The 15,270-nt window shown below is 43.3% G+C and overlaps 1 protein-coding gene across 4 annotated transcripts in view; it reads left to right on the top strand.

Annotated features, from left to right (window-relative positions):
* Positions 1–14,874, top strand: part of LOC126548107 (probable phosphorylase b kinase regulatory subunit alpha) — a 111,407-nt gene extending 96,533 nt beyond the window's left edge. For 3 of the 4 annotated variants that reach the window (XM_050196217.3, XM_050196216.3, XM_050196218.3), the window contains 2 exons: positions 10,117–10,320; positions 10,474–13,685. In XM_050196217.3, coding sequence (XP_050052174.1) covers positions 10,117–10,320; positions 10,474–10,677 — 408 coding nt within the window. In that variant the 3' untranslated portion in view covers positions 10,678–13,685. Of the gene's footprint in view, positions 1–10,116; positions 10,321–10,473; positions 13,686–14,678 lie in introns of those variants that run through there. The other variant, XM_055063175.2, reaches the window with a different exon arrangement.
* The last annotated feature ends 396 nt before the right edge of the window (positions 14,875–15,270 follow it).

Here is a 15,270-nt window from a genome sequence, read left to right as displayed (position 1 = left end):
GTGGTTTGTATCTCGATCAAGCAAGCGTTGTGCAGCATCGATGCTGCAGATTATGCTTAAGAACTACTGCCATGAAACTTACATATTTCTGTGTTGAAAAGTAGGCATTTTAAAAATCCCTATGCCACTCTGAGCTAGGAAATTTCTTTGTAGTGGCAGTTTTATGCTAATATGTGCAATGAACATGCTATCGAAAAACTTTCAATACGATGCTGTAAAGTTATAGGCATTTGGTGACCTTTGTAAATGCCATCATGGTTTCTCATTCCCCCTTGCTGCTCCTTTTTCAGCAGTGTTTTCTCTTTTGCACTGCATTCAGCTGTCTGAGATACGCGGAGACTGTGTCATCATTGTATGCCACGTCAGCATACTTAATTTTTTATGTGAGATGAAAACACTGTCTACTTCATAGAGTTTCATATTATTATAACTAGAGGGAAATCTGGCGCTGCGATCATTCAACTATCATGGGAATTATGGGAAATACAGGCTACGGATTGGTATTCTGTTGACTAGCGAACTAGTCTACAGATATTTTTTTGGCAATTTTGGTTTCGCTCCAAGTGAAATTGCTATAACCCACAGTGGGACGGTGCGACGCAAAGCTCTGTGCCTTTGTTCTGTTGCTCGAAGTGGCAATAGCGCGCTGGGCTGCAGCGGTTGGGCCGATGTTTGTGTCGTGGTATGGGGTCGAAGCCCTGATGAGAAAGCGACGGCATCGTCAACGTTGAAAGAACATGTTTTAACCGTTTTGACCTTGGTTTATGTTACGTGCTTTACGAAACTTCAGAAGAGGAAAAGGAAGACACTACTGATACAAGACAGACAGTTGCTTACATTGGCTTGACAATCAAACTTTATTCAGGGCTTCATTACGCATTGCTCATTTATGTGCTCATTGAAATGTGTGTTTTAGGACTTTGAGAACGCAAACTTACTTGTGGTAGGAAATGTTGCTGCTTCCTGGCTGTAGTCTGCTGTCGCAAAAATGTGTAAGCGCAAAGCCACGCCATAACAGCTGCTGGCGGACGCTTCAGAAGCGGTACGTCAATATAAAATATAATGAAGCATACTCGTAAGAGGCCACAAGCGTGCTAGCTAGCACTGCAGCTGATGTGCTTAAAAGTACTTGAAGACGTTCAGCAATCGTGACAGCCGACACAGCCTTTCAAAAGAGCGAGAGAGTTCGCAAGTGCCTGTCGTCTGCGAGAAAGTCTCGTGTTCGCAGTGAGCAGGTGTTGTAGCAGACGACACTTGTAGCATTCCTCTCAAAGGCGCAACACTTTCTCACAATACAACATTTTTATTTCCTTAAATACTTTGTGAGTATCTTTATATAAGTACATGCACGCTTGTTATTGCTGTTGTAAAAATAAATAAATAATTATTCTCTGGCGCTAAATCGGGAACAGAATTGCAAAAGAATGCATACCCTGGTGTGCCCTGGTGGCAAACCGTGCTTCAATGTCAAAGTCATACAAAGCTTATGTAATGCGTTGTGTATTGTAAAAGATACTGCAGAAATAAAATTAGATTTTATGCGATTTACGCATTTACTCCGCCACTAGCAAATGCCACTAGTCTAAAGATCAAAGTCAATCCGAAGCCTGTACTTCCCATCATTCCCATGTAGGTTGAGGCGACGCTCAGGAGAATTCCCGTAGACACTAGCGCCACATTTCCCTCTAGGGTATTTGTTTAGAAACTTTATAGTCTACTTCTTGTTAATAGAACTCCATGCTCATTGTTGCCAACCTTTCTTCGAGCGTGTCGCTAAACAGAAACAAATAAGTAGTTAAACTTTCATTATATATTCTGTTGCTAAAGTGCTCACTAAAACTGTGGCTAAAGCTGTCAAGTGACATTTAAATATTGTAGGGGGTTTGAAACCCCATCGGGTAAGCTAGCATCTACCGAAATGTCTTCGATCCTCCAATGTCCATGCAGGTGTAGAATAAACAGTAATTTTAACAGCAGGGTGCAGAGTGCTTTAACTTTAATAATATGTTTGGAAAATGGCAATTCACAACAGGTGACATTTTCTTGATTTCTGACACTTGGTTTTCTTAGCATGAAAGCGCACTAGGTCCAGATTATGTTTGCAAATTTTCTAGTAGTGCTAGAGAACTAAATTGGGTGACACGCTCTTGTTCATGCTGTTATCATGGTGAATGATGATTATGTGACCTTTATGCAGGTTAAATACTACACTACCATCTCTCATTCCACTTGAAAGCTCCATGCAGTATTTATTTATCCGAAAGCCGTGAGAAACGAAAGCAGTGCATACAGATTCACTGGAGCTTCGTGTGAATGAGGACCATTGCTACAACATGCCATACTCCTTTCTACAGCTGTGTTGCATTATTCAGCTCTATATCTCACCACAATATTTATTACAAATGGTAATTTACATTACTGCTACACCTGCTCACGTCCACCCATTGAACGTATATAGTGAAACTGCAGCAACAGCAGCATTTAGACCCATTCTAACCTGTTTCATAAATAATTTTTTAAAAACATCAATTTATCACAGCATGAAAGAGAACAATTGTTATGATAAAAAAAGCTACAAGTAGCATGAAGCTACGTGTAGTTTCGTGCTACAGTCCAGGTGGATGCCAATTTTTTCTTTTCCTGAAACTTCCTCCACCTTGCAACTATCAAGGACTGATTTGCCATATTCAATGTCCCTACGCCTTGAGTTGTTAATCAATTCGGCCTTGTCATGTAATCAGCTGGTCTCCTGGTTAGCTCATATGATAGAGCGACTGCTCCCTGAAAGGCATTGGTCCCCCTCAAATCAGGACGAATTTTTCTTCAACTGCGAAGCTTTCTTTCTGAAGAAACCTGTATAGGTTTCTTTTGTAGCTTCATGCTACAGTCCAGGTGGATAAAATTTTTTTCCTTTCATAGAACTGATTTGCCTTAACCACAGTGTGTGGCTTCTGCGAGTGCTAAGTGTGGTTGCTTCTACGTGATCATAATGCTCATGCACCGTACAGCCAGTTTCAGCTGCCTGCTTGTAGCTCTTGAATAACAAAGTGCGATCTAGACAGCAGTTTTCGAAGCAACTTTCGTAACTTCAATGTCGCCAAAATGTCGCACAATTGTCAAGTCTGTCACTAAAGAAATTATGCTGGCAGCTAAACAAAAAAAAATGTTTGTTGCTAAACAACAAAAAAAAATTGTGGATCCAGCAGCAAAATTGCTAAAATGGCAACACTGTTCATGGTAGTCTTTGTCCACTGCTGCCTATGCGCTCCTGCAGTGTTAGTCCTGTGCAGCGTTAGGCCCTGTGTTGTGCACCCATCTCGAAACGCTCACCAGGGTAATGGGCCCATATGGTGACATCAGTGGCTTAGCCAGAAATTTATTTAGAGGGTTCTTTGCTGTATGCTACCCCTACTCCTTTAGCTCTGTATCGGTCTGTCTGTCTCAACGTTACTAAACTAGCTTCAGTTGTAAAACTCCCCGCCCGCGCGCTTACAGCCGCTGTCGCCACTTCTGTGACAGCCGCCAGATGGCAGCGCTGTTCCATCGGGCTCCACTGCAGACGCCTCATCACAGACTTGAGCTCGTGCGGACGGGCAGTTTGCGCGTGTTTCACGCTCGCTGGCGTTCTCCCTTGTCCGAATTAGTGGTACCACGAGAAAACGGTATCCACCTACAGCAATAAGGTTTATCGCGCGAGTTCGTTAATACCGAAAAAATGGTAAACTGCACGAAAGGAAGAAACGCACACAGCGAAGCGCAGAAGCTGCGTTTCTAGATGTGTTTCTTCCTGTCGTCTTAACGTTTCGCGCAGTTGAGGCTCACGAGCCTGAATATCTGGCCAAAGTGCGTGATTGTAGGATGATCTTCATCCCCACCGAAGCTTCTCACCACGCCAAAGAAGCACTACAAAAAGAAAGATGAGGTCGGTCTTTGTACACACAAGCCACAAAAAAAAAGAAGTCTGATTTTTAATTCCGTGAAGGTGGTAAATCAGCGAAGCTGAATCGTGCGGCCCGTGTTTATCACTGGGTTAATCCTGCGGGTTCATTAAAGTATTTCTCAGTTATGAGGTTACACACACAATCAGCTGCGACGGAGAGAACGACGTCACTGACGGCATGCCTGCAGTCCGCAGTTGTCGCTTGCGTTCGATGTCTCGAGTTTGCTCGGTGGCGTGGTTAGCAGCCTTCGCCTGCGATTTGCCGCTTGTACATTCTCCGAAATTAAATTTCTTCAAAATTAAATTATCTGTCAAGAAGACTCCTACCTTCGCCGCACTCCTCGCTGTGCAGGGCCCAGGCAGTCACTCTCAGACTTCTGCAAACAAGCACTTACCCGAGCCCCGCGGCGCTGCACACAATGTACCCCGAACGGTTCCCAAGCCCGGACTGCCCTCTGTGTGGTGATTATGCGGACTTCGAACACGTCCTGTGGGGCTGCGCCTCTGCCGGTCCCCCTTTCACTCAAGAGGAAATGATGAAGCTAATTAGGGCCCAGGATCAGACCTCTCAAATCCTGGCAGTCCAGAGGGCTCACGAGAGGGCCGTCAGGTTTCACCTGATGGTCCCCGAGTGGGCCTAGCCAGGTGACGTGGAGTTTGCTTACGTCTATAGTGGACCAAATAAAGTTGTTTCACTCACTCACTCACTCACTCACTCAAAATTAAATCTTTCCGTTACGTAAGACCATGAGTGGCTCATACTCCCTTAAGCAATGGCTCATACCCCCGTAAACGCGGCCTCCCCATTACGACGACAGAAGTGAAATTCTACGCTGGAAAGATGAACGGCCACGCAGCCAGCTGTGGAAGACGAGTACGAACGCGGGAGCAGTGGCACGAGCGCGTGCCGTTGATTTCGCAGAGAGTTCCCGGTCGGCACGAGGAAAGCGTCGCATTGCTGGGATCACAGAAAAAGTGGTGCGCCGAACTGTCGACATCGTTCCGATAGCGGCCTCTGCAGCCAGGTACGCAGCACGTCGGCCTCGTCTGCTGATATTAAGAAACTCGGCGAAGGCTACAGTTCCATGGATGACATGCTTGCTGAAATTCGCCGTCAACAACGAACCACAGAAAACACCAACGATGCACCGCGTGCTTAGTCCGGCCCACCTGCGTAGCCGGCCAGTGAGGAAGTGAAGCCGGGCGCGACTGCAGCGTTACGAAGGCGCGGGCGGGTGGCGGTTCCGCGCAACAGCGCCGAGTTTTAAAACTGAAGCTAGCCTAGTAACGTTGGTCTGTCTGTCTCTCTCTGTCTCTGTGTGTGTCTGGGTGGGGGGGGGGGTGTACACCTTGCAAAGACAAACTCCTAGCACTCCACAGAAAAGAAATCTTTAACAAGGAGTATGCTTGTTTTTACGTTGCCGAAACAACAATTTGCTTAACCTCTGGTAAAAGGTTTCTTTGTTAAGGCGTGCATCCACATCACGTCACATTACGTTAACATCCTTATGCTATTTTTAAGAATGATGATATTAAAAAAACTATAACATTTAGTTCAAATCGAATGCATTTATAATAATGTATGTTGATGACCTAGTTGGTTCATGACTTGGTAAAACGAACAGAGCTAAAAACAGGGCCAAACAAAAAGGCCTCTGTTAGATCTTGCCGTTTAGTATGGGAGTTGGCCAATGTTGAGGTGAACTTTGAGAACAGGTTTATTTACATTATGTACAGGACTTAGGAACAATTGAAATAACAGTAAAAAGTTATTGACAGCCAGCAGCAAATCGTACGCTGTGGCCCGTGGCAAGAAGAATGTCTCTGAACATCTCCCTTTCCGATGGTTCTCTCACTTATAACCCCTTCAGTCCGTCAGAGTCACGTCACTTTCAGGCAATCGTTGAGCTCGTATAGGTGTCGTAATTTTCCTGCAATTGTAGGGCCCGTGCAAGTGGTGTCATGTTTGGCCAATGGGGACACTCCCTACGCTCTACCCTCGGATGGCTGCATCCGTCCTGTGTTGTCTCCTCACCTGGTCGTCTGTGAATGGCCTTTCAATGCTGCAAAGCTACTTTTCTCAGGACTAAGGTCAACCACCTCGAAATGTGCCCTCCATGTACACTTTCGGGAAGTGTCACCCCGGGGGGAGGGGAGACAAAAGCTCCTCACATGACACACGAGGGCAGGCTAACCAGCCTGTCTGGCGGGTCTGGTAACACGGTCGACGTTCACCTGCACACCACAATTGGAAAACGTCGGCAAGGGGTTGCACTCAGATAACTTAACCGATGCTGAGAAATGGTCCATATCTAACACCGCGCACTGTCTTGTGTCTTTTTGTATGCAGCCCAAACTTGTTGCAGCCAAGGTAACCGCGGAGCTAAGTGTTGTTTTCCAACAAGATCTTCTAGTGAGTGGTTAGACCACAGTTACGTACAGAAGAAGGCAGGCACTATTTTGCAAGTTGCCTACCACTCAATTGCACTTCCTGCATTGTGGGCATGCTATATTATTCTACATTTAGAAATGCAAGAACGAACCTTTGCGCTAGAACTTCAATAGTATCATATTTTCTGTGCAGAGTGGTCGATGATTCGGTCAAGTACCACAAATGAGAAGCTCTTAGACGGAACAAAGGTCTAGTGGGGAGCAACAATGCCCCCAAGTATTAAGCACAGACTCATCCCATCTTTCTCCGTATGTGGAATTTTTAGCGCTGATCCCCCCTCAACATTTATGGTTAACACGATCTGGAATAAGGTAGAGGCACGTCATGGGTAGGGCCACAATGTTCTGCTTGCTACAGGCACTGGGCAACACCTTTCTCCTACGTTTCTCTCCAAAAGTGGTGCATTGCCTGCACCCCCCTTTGGCATAAGGAGTGTGATCCTTAAACGTTGGATTGAGAGGGGGGAGGGGGGGTTGTACAGCTGGAACCTTTCTTTTTTTTCGTCGGCTCTGTGACCACACCTCAAATATGCTTGCCAGCAGCAAGGTCAGGCTGTACATATTTTATCCAAAAAGGATCTCGTGGTGCACTTGGTGTGTGCAACTGGTGACAGGCAGAAAGCAAGGGCTGGTCATTCTCCAGAGAACGACAAAGTCGTCATTCTTTAAACAAAGAAAAATGTGCAGTCACTTCAGACAGCATTTTGCATGCATGTCGATTTTTCCTTCAATAAAGCATTTCTCTCTCTCCACTCTCGTAATTTCTATGTGCCTGTCATAGGCATACACGCCTGGGGGGAGCAGCGACGCGTATGAGCTTGTTTGTTCACTTCAAGGATGCCTCGACACTGGTTGTGAGCGAAGCTAAGGCTCCGGAAAATTTCTGGAATCTTACTAGATACAATAGCTCATTGGCTTGCACCTCTTGAAATGGGCTCTCTTACACCCCTGTCACACGGGCACTCGAAGTCTTTCGAGCAAAAAAGACTTCTCCCAGAAAAGAGTTTCGCCTGCAGGCACACGACAGGGAGCGATGTCTTTTGAGAAGTGTTCTTTTTTGGAAGCGGAGTTTGTTCATCTTTTTTACGACCAAAAAGGAGTAGTGTCGAAACCAATGGTGCCAGCAATTATCATATATTAAAGAAAAATAAGCAAATGTGTATTTTTCTGTCACCTAGGCTCATCATAAAAAATAACTATGTCTCACAGAAGATATAATAAACCAAGTAAAGCTCATTTTCATTTGTAATCTCGTAAGAAGGTCGAATGGGTCAGGGATGGCATGTGATGACACTTACAGACGTGTTCGGCACGGACGAGACATTAAAGTTTCTTAATCTCACATTGTTAAATTTAATTGAAAAACATGTAATACAATAAGTTCTCACTTTATATTTCGAGATTCACGAGTTTATTTTGGCCGATTTTGTTTCGAATGCTAGCACTACTCTTTCGGTAGCGTGTTCAGAAGGAAACACTAAAAAGAGATCGTCGATGCAGTCGTCGATGTCTGCTGCGCAACACTTCTTGATTAAAAAGTCTTTCAACTTGGTAAAAGACCGCTTATGTAAAAGAGTTCTTGCGTGCTCGTGTGACAGAGTATTAATTGCCCGCTAGCCGGTTGATCCCCTGTATGGGAGGCAAAAGTAAATTGCCCTAATATTTACTATTGTAAATACTGTAACTATTGTAAATAGACGTTCTGTCCTTTTTTGCTCCCCACTTTGTGCTTTCTCCAATTATGTTCCCTCTTCATTACACCGCCCCCCTTTCTGGCCAATGTTTAGGTGTTAGCCATCGCCAGTGCGACCAGCAAAATTATTTCATTCTTCCAACAAGCACGAATGTAGTTGCTTTTTTCACAATAAGATGCGAGCTGATGCAAAAGTGTAGTAAGCTGCACCTTCTGCCTATTTGTTCTTGGCGTGACAGCAAAAATGTTTTGTGCGTGTGCATGAGAGAGGGGACCACCCCTATGTAGCTTCTGTGCTGTGCATAGCTTGTGGTATCCACCTAAGATGATCAGCATGACATTCTGCACACAATGTACTTGTTTACTTTAAAATGTTTTTAAATTGTTGGAGGTGATTTAGAGGCCATTCATAAGCAAGCAGTACACTCAAGCATGTTGGCTTTTAGCAAAGTCTCCCCTTCATTTTAAGTTCTGATTTATTGGTAATGGTCCAAGCGCAGTTGTAGTAGCATAATGGAGCTTCTATTTGTGCATCCATGAAGAACGCTGTAACTGCTCTTCATTTTGGCTACTAATTGCCTTAAAACCAGTAACCTGGAACTCATGCATATCTAAGGTTGTGGGTAAATCTGTTGTTTTTGTTATATTTCATAGAGGCCCATTCTCCTGTGGGATTGTTTGTAATTAGTGAATTGCTAATATACTTGCAACACATACTCTGCATCATCATCGTCCAAAATAGTGAAAGATCTAGTTTAACTTTGTCAGTGGAGTTCCTCATTAGTGGCAACACTTAACATAAATGCTGCTCAGCTTGGTTAACATGCATGTCATTGCCATGATCATTTTGCCACTACTAACTGCAGTCACAAAACATGTTTCTGAAAGTTAATAATTTGGGTTGGGATGTGCATACATACAAGTTTTTGAATGGCTAAATAGTTTGATCTAACTCACGCATTTATCATTTTGCCAACGTGGCATTCAGGATAAGTACATGGCCCTGTAACAAAGCTCAGAAGAAGCAGCACTATAGAGATGCTTACAAGGATTGCATGAGGGTACCGTCTTATAATCTATTAGGTAATTATATTGTCACAAGTAACCCGCCGTGGTGGCTCAGTGGCTATGGTGTTGTACTGCTAAGCACGAGGTCGCGAGATCAAATCCCAGCCACCGGCCCACATTTCGATGGGGGCGAAACCCAAAAATGTCCATGTACCATGCATTGGGTGCACATTAAAAGACCCCAGGTGGTCAAAATTAATCTGCAGTCTGCCACTATGGGACACCTCTTAATGAAATAGTGGTTTTGGCACGTAAAACCACAGGATTCAATTTAAATGCCACAAGTAGTCATTTGCACAGATAATGAATGCATCTTTCTACAACAGGCAGATACACTATCCTAAAAGCAAAGACTGCATGAACACCAAGCATGTTGCCTGGGTTCAATGGCTCATGCACACATATACCACATGCTGTATGGTTCATGGCACTCATGCAGGATAAGCTTTGGTGGTGCTAATGCAATAAATATTAAAGGTTGCAACTTGATACTATAAGTAAAAAAACAGCTATGTTTGGCCATAGCTATCATGCCTGTACCATGCCAATGAGTGAGCAACATTCCACTTGAACTACCCTGTCTAAGGTTTCACCTTTTTTCTGTGCAGTGTATTATTGTTCTGTGTCAAGTGATATCGGCATTGCAATATTAATGTTAATTGCTTTGTTGAATTGTTTTTGTATGATTTTGTTCACTCTCTTTCATTTAAAAAGTAGAGGCCAGCACACTGTGGCCAGCAATGGCTGGCTGGCTTTTACTTTCTTGCCAATAGAGTACCATTTCAGCCACACTACAATCCTGTGGTTAAGATAATGATATAGATATTCTCATTTGGGAGGAATTGAGTATTTGAATTCAGCACTTTACTTTTTCTGCCACTCTTCAGTGATATTGTATTCAAATGCATTTGGAATTGAGATTTATATTTTTGCTCATACCCAGTAAAAGGACCTTTTGTTTCAGATGACTCAAGGTGAGCTTAAGTTTGCCCTGGAGTTTGAGCATGTGCTGAACTGCATCCCACAGCCAGAGTATCGTCAGCTGATGGTCGAAGCCATCATGGTGCTTACCCTTCTGGCTGAGCATAATGTTGTCACATTTATCAACAAAGTGATAAGTGTGGATGGCCTGGTGCAGCATGCCTATAAGGTGTTCTTGGAGGATCAGGTAAGCAATTTATTTCAAACACAGGCTCTGCATTGTGTTTTTTTTTTTTCCTACTGCAAGGCCATCTTGCTTTATGGAGCTGATGTTAGACAGTGATGAAGAAGAGTGTGCACTCCTCTTCTTCATGAGAACTTTCAATTCATTCTTTTGCAGAAACTTTGCAATGGTGATGCCACCTTATGTTGTGCCACGGACGGTGTCCCTAAAAGCCACTGCAACAGAGTGGCCAATCTTTGCCAGCACTTCTATGACTCTGCACCTAGTGGTTGTTATGGTACCATGACGTACCTCATAAAGGCTGTGGCAATGACAGTCGATGACCTACCAAACACAAATCTTGACTGCACAATTAGTTAAACTTGCTGCAGTGAGACAATGTGTGAGCCAGTCTGTGTGGATCCTTATGATCATTGCCTGTTATATGAGTAATTTCACGTTGCATGTAAATATATATAAAAAAAATTAACTGTGCATATAAGGGGTTCTATCAAAGAAACTAAAGGAATGAAAATTTTTGGCAGAAATGTATTCTTTTATGTTGCATTGTTTAATTGAAAAGCCTGTTCCAAATGATTTCAGCATGTTGATCGGAATTTTAGCTCTTCACTAAGCAAAACACACAGACAATTTTTGTTGTCTTGCTAGAACTAAGGAGGTCACTCTGAAATGCATAATTGAAAGCATAGTAAAGATGTAATTTGATAAAAATTTCAGTAGTGAAGCCACTGTACTTATGCAGTATGTTTTTCATTTGAGCTAACATGTTGGCAAGTTGCCTTGCAGTGTACAGATTAACTTAAATAATGTCATTTACGTAAGAAATTGTCAGTACTCTATGCATGTATTTCAGTCAGTGTTCTGCATAAAATTTACTACTCCTTGTTATCTGTGGTGTTCCTAGTGTACATATTCTGTCCTAAATTTGTCAGGTGTGTTCAAGGCATTGATTAGCATTGTTCAGCTGTTTCAGAAACAGTAATGTCTCCTTTATGATTTATTCTGAAATTGAATATAGTTCTAGGTGTATTGCAGTGAATCCTCACCCCCACTTATACGCCCCGCAGCACAAGCACGGGCGCCTAATGATGTGCTAGAGCATTGTACAGTATTTCAGAACATTCTAATGAAGTGCCCTCACATAGATTTTTCCTAATAGTAGTTGTTTTATGCCTCAGTCAACATATTCAGCATGATGGTCTGGTCAGTAGATACATCAAAATTAGTACTGGACAGCCTAGATTCATTAGTGTTTAACAATGTGACTAGATTTTGTTTCCATTATAAAGAAGGCATTTTATGTTTTACCCCTATCTCTATATGTTCCAGTAAATGCGAAAAAAGATGGCAGTTGTAAAGAATAGTATAGATAGGCTGCATGAATTCATTTTTTAAAAGCAAGGTTCAATTCTTTGAAGACACCAGGGAGGGTGCTGCATGCACTGTCGGCACCAAAGTTCATGTGGTGCAGCTTTACTGAGAAAGTGATATTCTTGTGCAGAATTGGATGTGCAGCTTCCAAAAAAGTGAACACAGTTCTGACAGCACACAGTACTGCAAATATGAAGTCTCTATTGCAGGCTGCATGCCTAAGATTTATGAAAATATAACTTTTTAGCAAATCTTGCACCCTGCTAAGTTTTGGCACCAATAGTATTTCTGTTCTCAGTGTGCACAACAAGATGCATATGTTTCTGTAATAAGACCTCTAGGGCTGTTTGATGTGCATTGTGAACTTCGCCCCCAAGTATAACTAGGGAACTTTTCTAGTCTGCCTCATATTTTCAAGTCCATAAGCTGCATTCGTGTGCATGTGTTTTGTGCACAGGATTTCCCACATAAGTTAAACCAACCCACACATGCACACACAAACACACACTCAAAAAAAAAAGAAAAAAAAAAGAAGGCACACACCATGCAGGTGAAATCGGTGCATATACATAGTTGCAGCGACTGGCAAGCGAACAGCAGGCTGAGATAGCAGGCAACACAATTGATTAACTGGGCAACACTCTCCAGTAACTCTAGGAAGCCTTAGGACCAGCCTGATTGGAAGCTGTCCTAAGAGCAAACGATGCAAAAAATAACTCTAGAATGGCATCTGCCTTTCGACTTAAGCAGTGTGATGAAGGAAACTGCGTGAGCAGTGCATTGTCCTCAGAAGAAGCTTGCTTTCACAACTAAGTGCGTCTCCCGATTATTTTGTCAACTTTTAGATGGCCAGATGCCTTGCACTGACATAAAGTGAAAGACATGGCTAAAGAAGTGCTTGCTGCATCTGCTTTGCTGCAGGAGTCCTGCACATGTTCAAATTGAGGCAGGAGTAGGAGAGGTACAGTTAGGTGCCTGAGGGTCCCTCCTCAGGCATGTTAGATGGGGATGGCAAAAGCCCAGCAGGTTGGCAGCTGTGGCAAGATTGCAGCGACATAGGCTCCATCACTACGAGGGTTACCCTGTACCTCCACCAAATTGTTATGAAAGCAGGAGATGTTTATTCAGACCTTAAAGGCAAGCGCAAACAACAAAGGGCCACCACACAGTCGCCGTTCCTCTGCCCTTCTCATCAATGCGAATCTGTTTCATGCATGGATATAACAATATCATGAACTATCTCCAGTGACCTTAACTCGCAGAATCAAACTAAAGAGTCGTGGTCAACATGAATACAGCGCCTTTCAACATAACTGATGCCCTCTTGCATTAGTGGGGTCACTGGGCCAAGCCATGAGTTCTAGTAGGTAGAATATAAAAAATTATTATTCGCACGAAGTGACTCGGAAATTGATCATGTTGGTTTTAACCATGTGGGTTTCAATGTTTTTTTTAATAGGTTTGGTGAATTTATGTGGGGCACCCTGTACACATACTTGACAATTTTAGCTGTCGGTACTGGTATGTCTTACTTGTGGCAAGGAGAATAAATGTCACTGGTGTTCCATAGATTTATTGTTACAGCAGCGCTAGTAGGTGCATTGGAAGTCTCAAGTCTGTGAACGGATCGAACAAGCATGTGCTTTTTATTTGGCTGTTGTTTTGAGATTGCATAGTTGAGAAATTGTGATCGGCCAAAGCAAAAAGTGCAGTATTATTAATACTGTAAGAAACTACACTGTTGGTGCATAACTGTAGAGACAGCATTTAAAAGGCACTTTGATACAACAAAGAAACAGCTTTTTCTGTTATACGCATGTTAACTTTCTCGCATCAGAATGTTTTTGCCATTGTCAACAGCACTGCAACATGCAGCTTTGTCTTTATATTTTTACTTGGTCATTCCAGGATTGCAATGAATGCACTAGTTATTTTGAGACTGACATGTAGGCAAGACAGGATGATGTGAATAAAGGCCAGATTCAAAATTCTTAAAATGTGATGTGTTGGTCATATACAGCAATAGTTGGAACTCCTGGGGTGCGATCGGAGATAGTTGTTCGGTGCGTTTGTTCGGTTACCGGCGCGCGCGATTGGCCTACTCTGCGCCAACGTCACCAGCTGCGGGGCGCGGCCACGTTTTCGGTGACGTCAAAATGGCGACACACTCCTGTCAATCATCCTCCCACCAAGCATTTTGTCTGCTAGGCGCCGAACCCAACGGGAGCTGAGAAGTTTGGAGCGATCATACGGCTTCGCATGGCGCGTCTGGTGGATTGGATTGGATCCAACCGGCGGCTGCGGCATGGCACATTTGGATCCAATATATATTTAATTCGAAAAAATGGCGCTTCCGTTGGGAACTTAGGTTGTTGCACTGGCGTTTCTAGAGGAAAGAGGAGAGCGGGTGGCAGTGCAAAACGCATTTGAAGAAATGGCAGAAAGTGAATTCCGGCGTCGTTTTTGTTTCTCTAAACAAATAATTCGTTGGTTGTACAGCGAAATCGACCCCATCATCGGTGCCAGCAAGCCACTGGAATGTTGTCACTGCCTCTTAAAAAGTGCGCCACTCTTCCCGTCGTTTCTTTTTCTTCTCGCTGTGCGCAACACCACCTAGGGACGACGCAAAGAAACTAATAGTTATAAATTGCAGTAGTCACACGTACTATTTGAAAACGTGTTTGGGCTTGAGAAGAAAAAATACATTTTTTTAGACATAGATTTAATTCATTTGGAAGACGAGGAACATTTCGTTTTGTAGTATACTGTCTGCAAGCAGACGATAAACGATGGAAGTAAACTTCCGGGGAGGTCACCGCTTCCTGATTGGCCGCTCTCTCCGCCCCGTTGTCACAAATTTTGCATACTGCCACTTTGTGACGTTGCAGCAACCGAACAGAACGCGTATCGAGCAAAATATCTCCGATCGCGCCCCTGGAGTGCATTTGAATTTCACATTATGTCCCGTTTATAGTGTTGGCTACCAATAGGTTCCGCTGCAACGGGAACAAAGATGGCGCCTGACTGTGCCAACCTCTTCATGGCATCACTTGAAGAGCCTTTTCTTCAATCCCAGCCGTTGAAGCCTATAATTTATAAAAGATTCCTGGACGACATATTTCTCATTTGGCTGCATGACGAAACAAGTCTTATAAAATTCATATTGGATTTCATTTATGTGCATTCATCCATCTCATTCACACACAGTTGTTCGAAATCAACTATACATTTTTTGGATGTCACTATACAAATTAAGGGAGATTCCCTCTGCAAAACATTGTATAAAAAGCCGACCGACTGCCAATAATACCTACACTGACAAGCATTCCCTACTCACAAGCTTATAGATATTGTCATATTTGCTCCGATGTTACTGAATTCGACAGCCACAGCGAAAAGCTTAAGGAAGCAAGTTTGATCTGTGAAGACTACTTGGAAACCATTGTTGGACGATGCCATTCAGAAAGCGCGAGCGCTGGACAGAAAATTAATTTTGGCTGGCTGGACCACTCGTCTTGATGAAAATCAAACAGACCTTATCCTGACCCACTCACTAGATTTACCTCATGTTAGCAACATTTT

Source organism: Dermacentor andersoni, chromosome 1 (assembly GCF_023375885.2).
Source record: "Dermacentor andersoni chromosome 1, qqDerAnde1_hic_scaffold, whole genome shotgun sequence".
NCBI lineage: Eukaryota > Metazoa > Arthropoda > Arachnida > Ixodida > Ixodidae > Dermacentor > Dermacentor andersoni.
The sequence above is the reverse complement of the archived record's forward strand: the minus strand, read 5'-3'. Positions and strand labels throughout refer to the sequence as shown.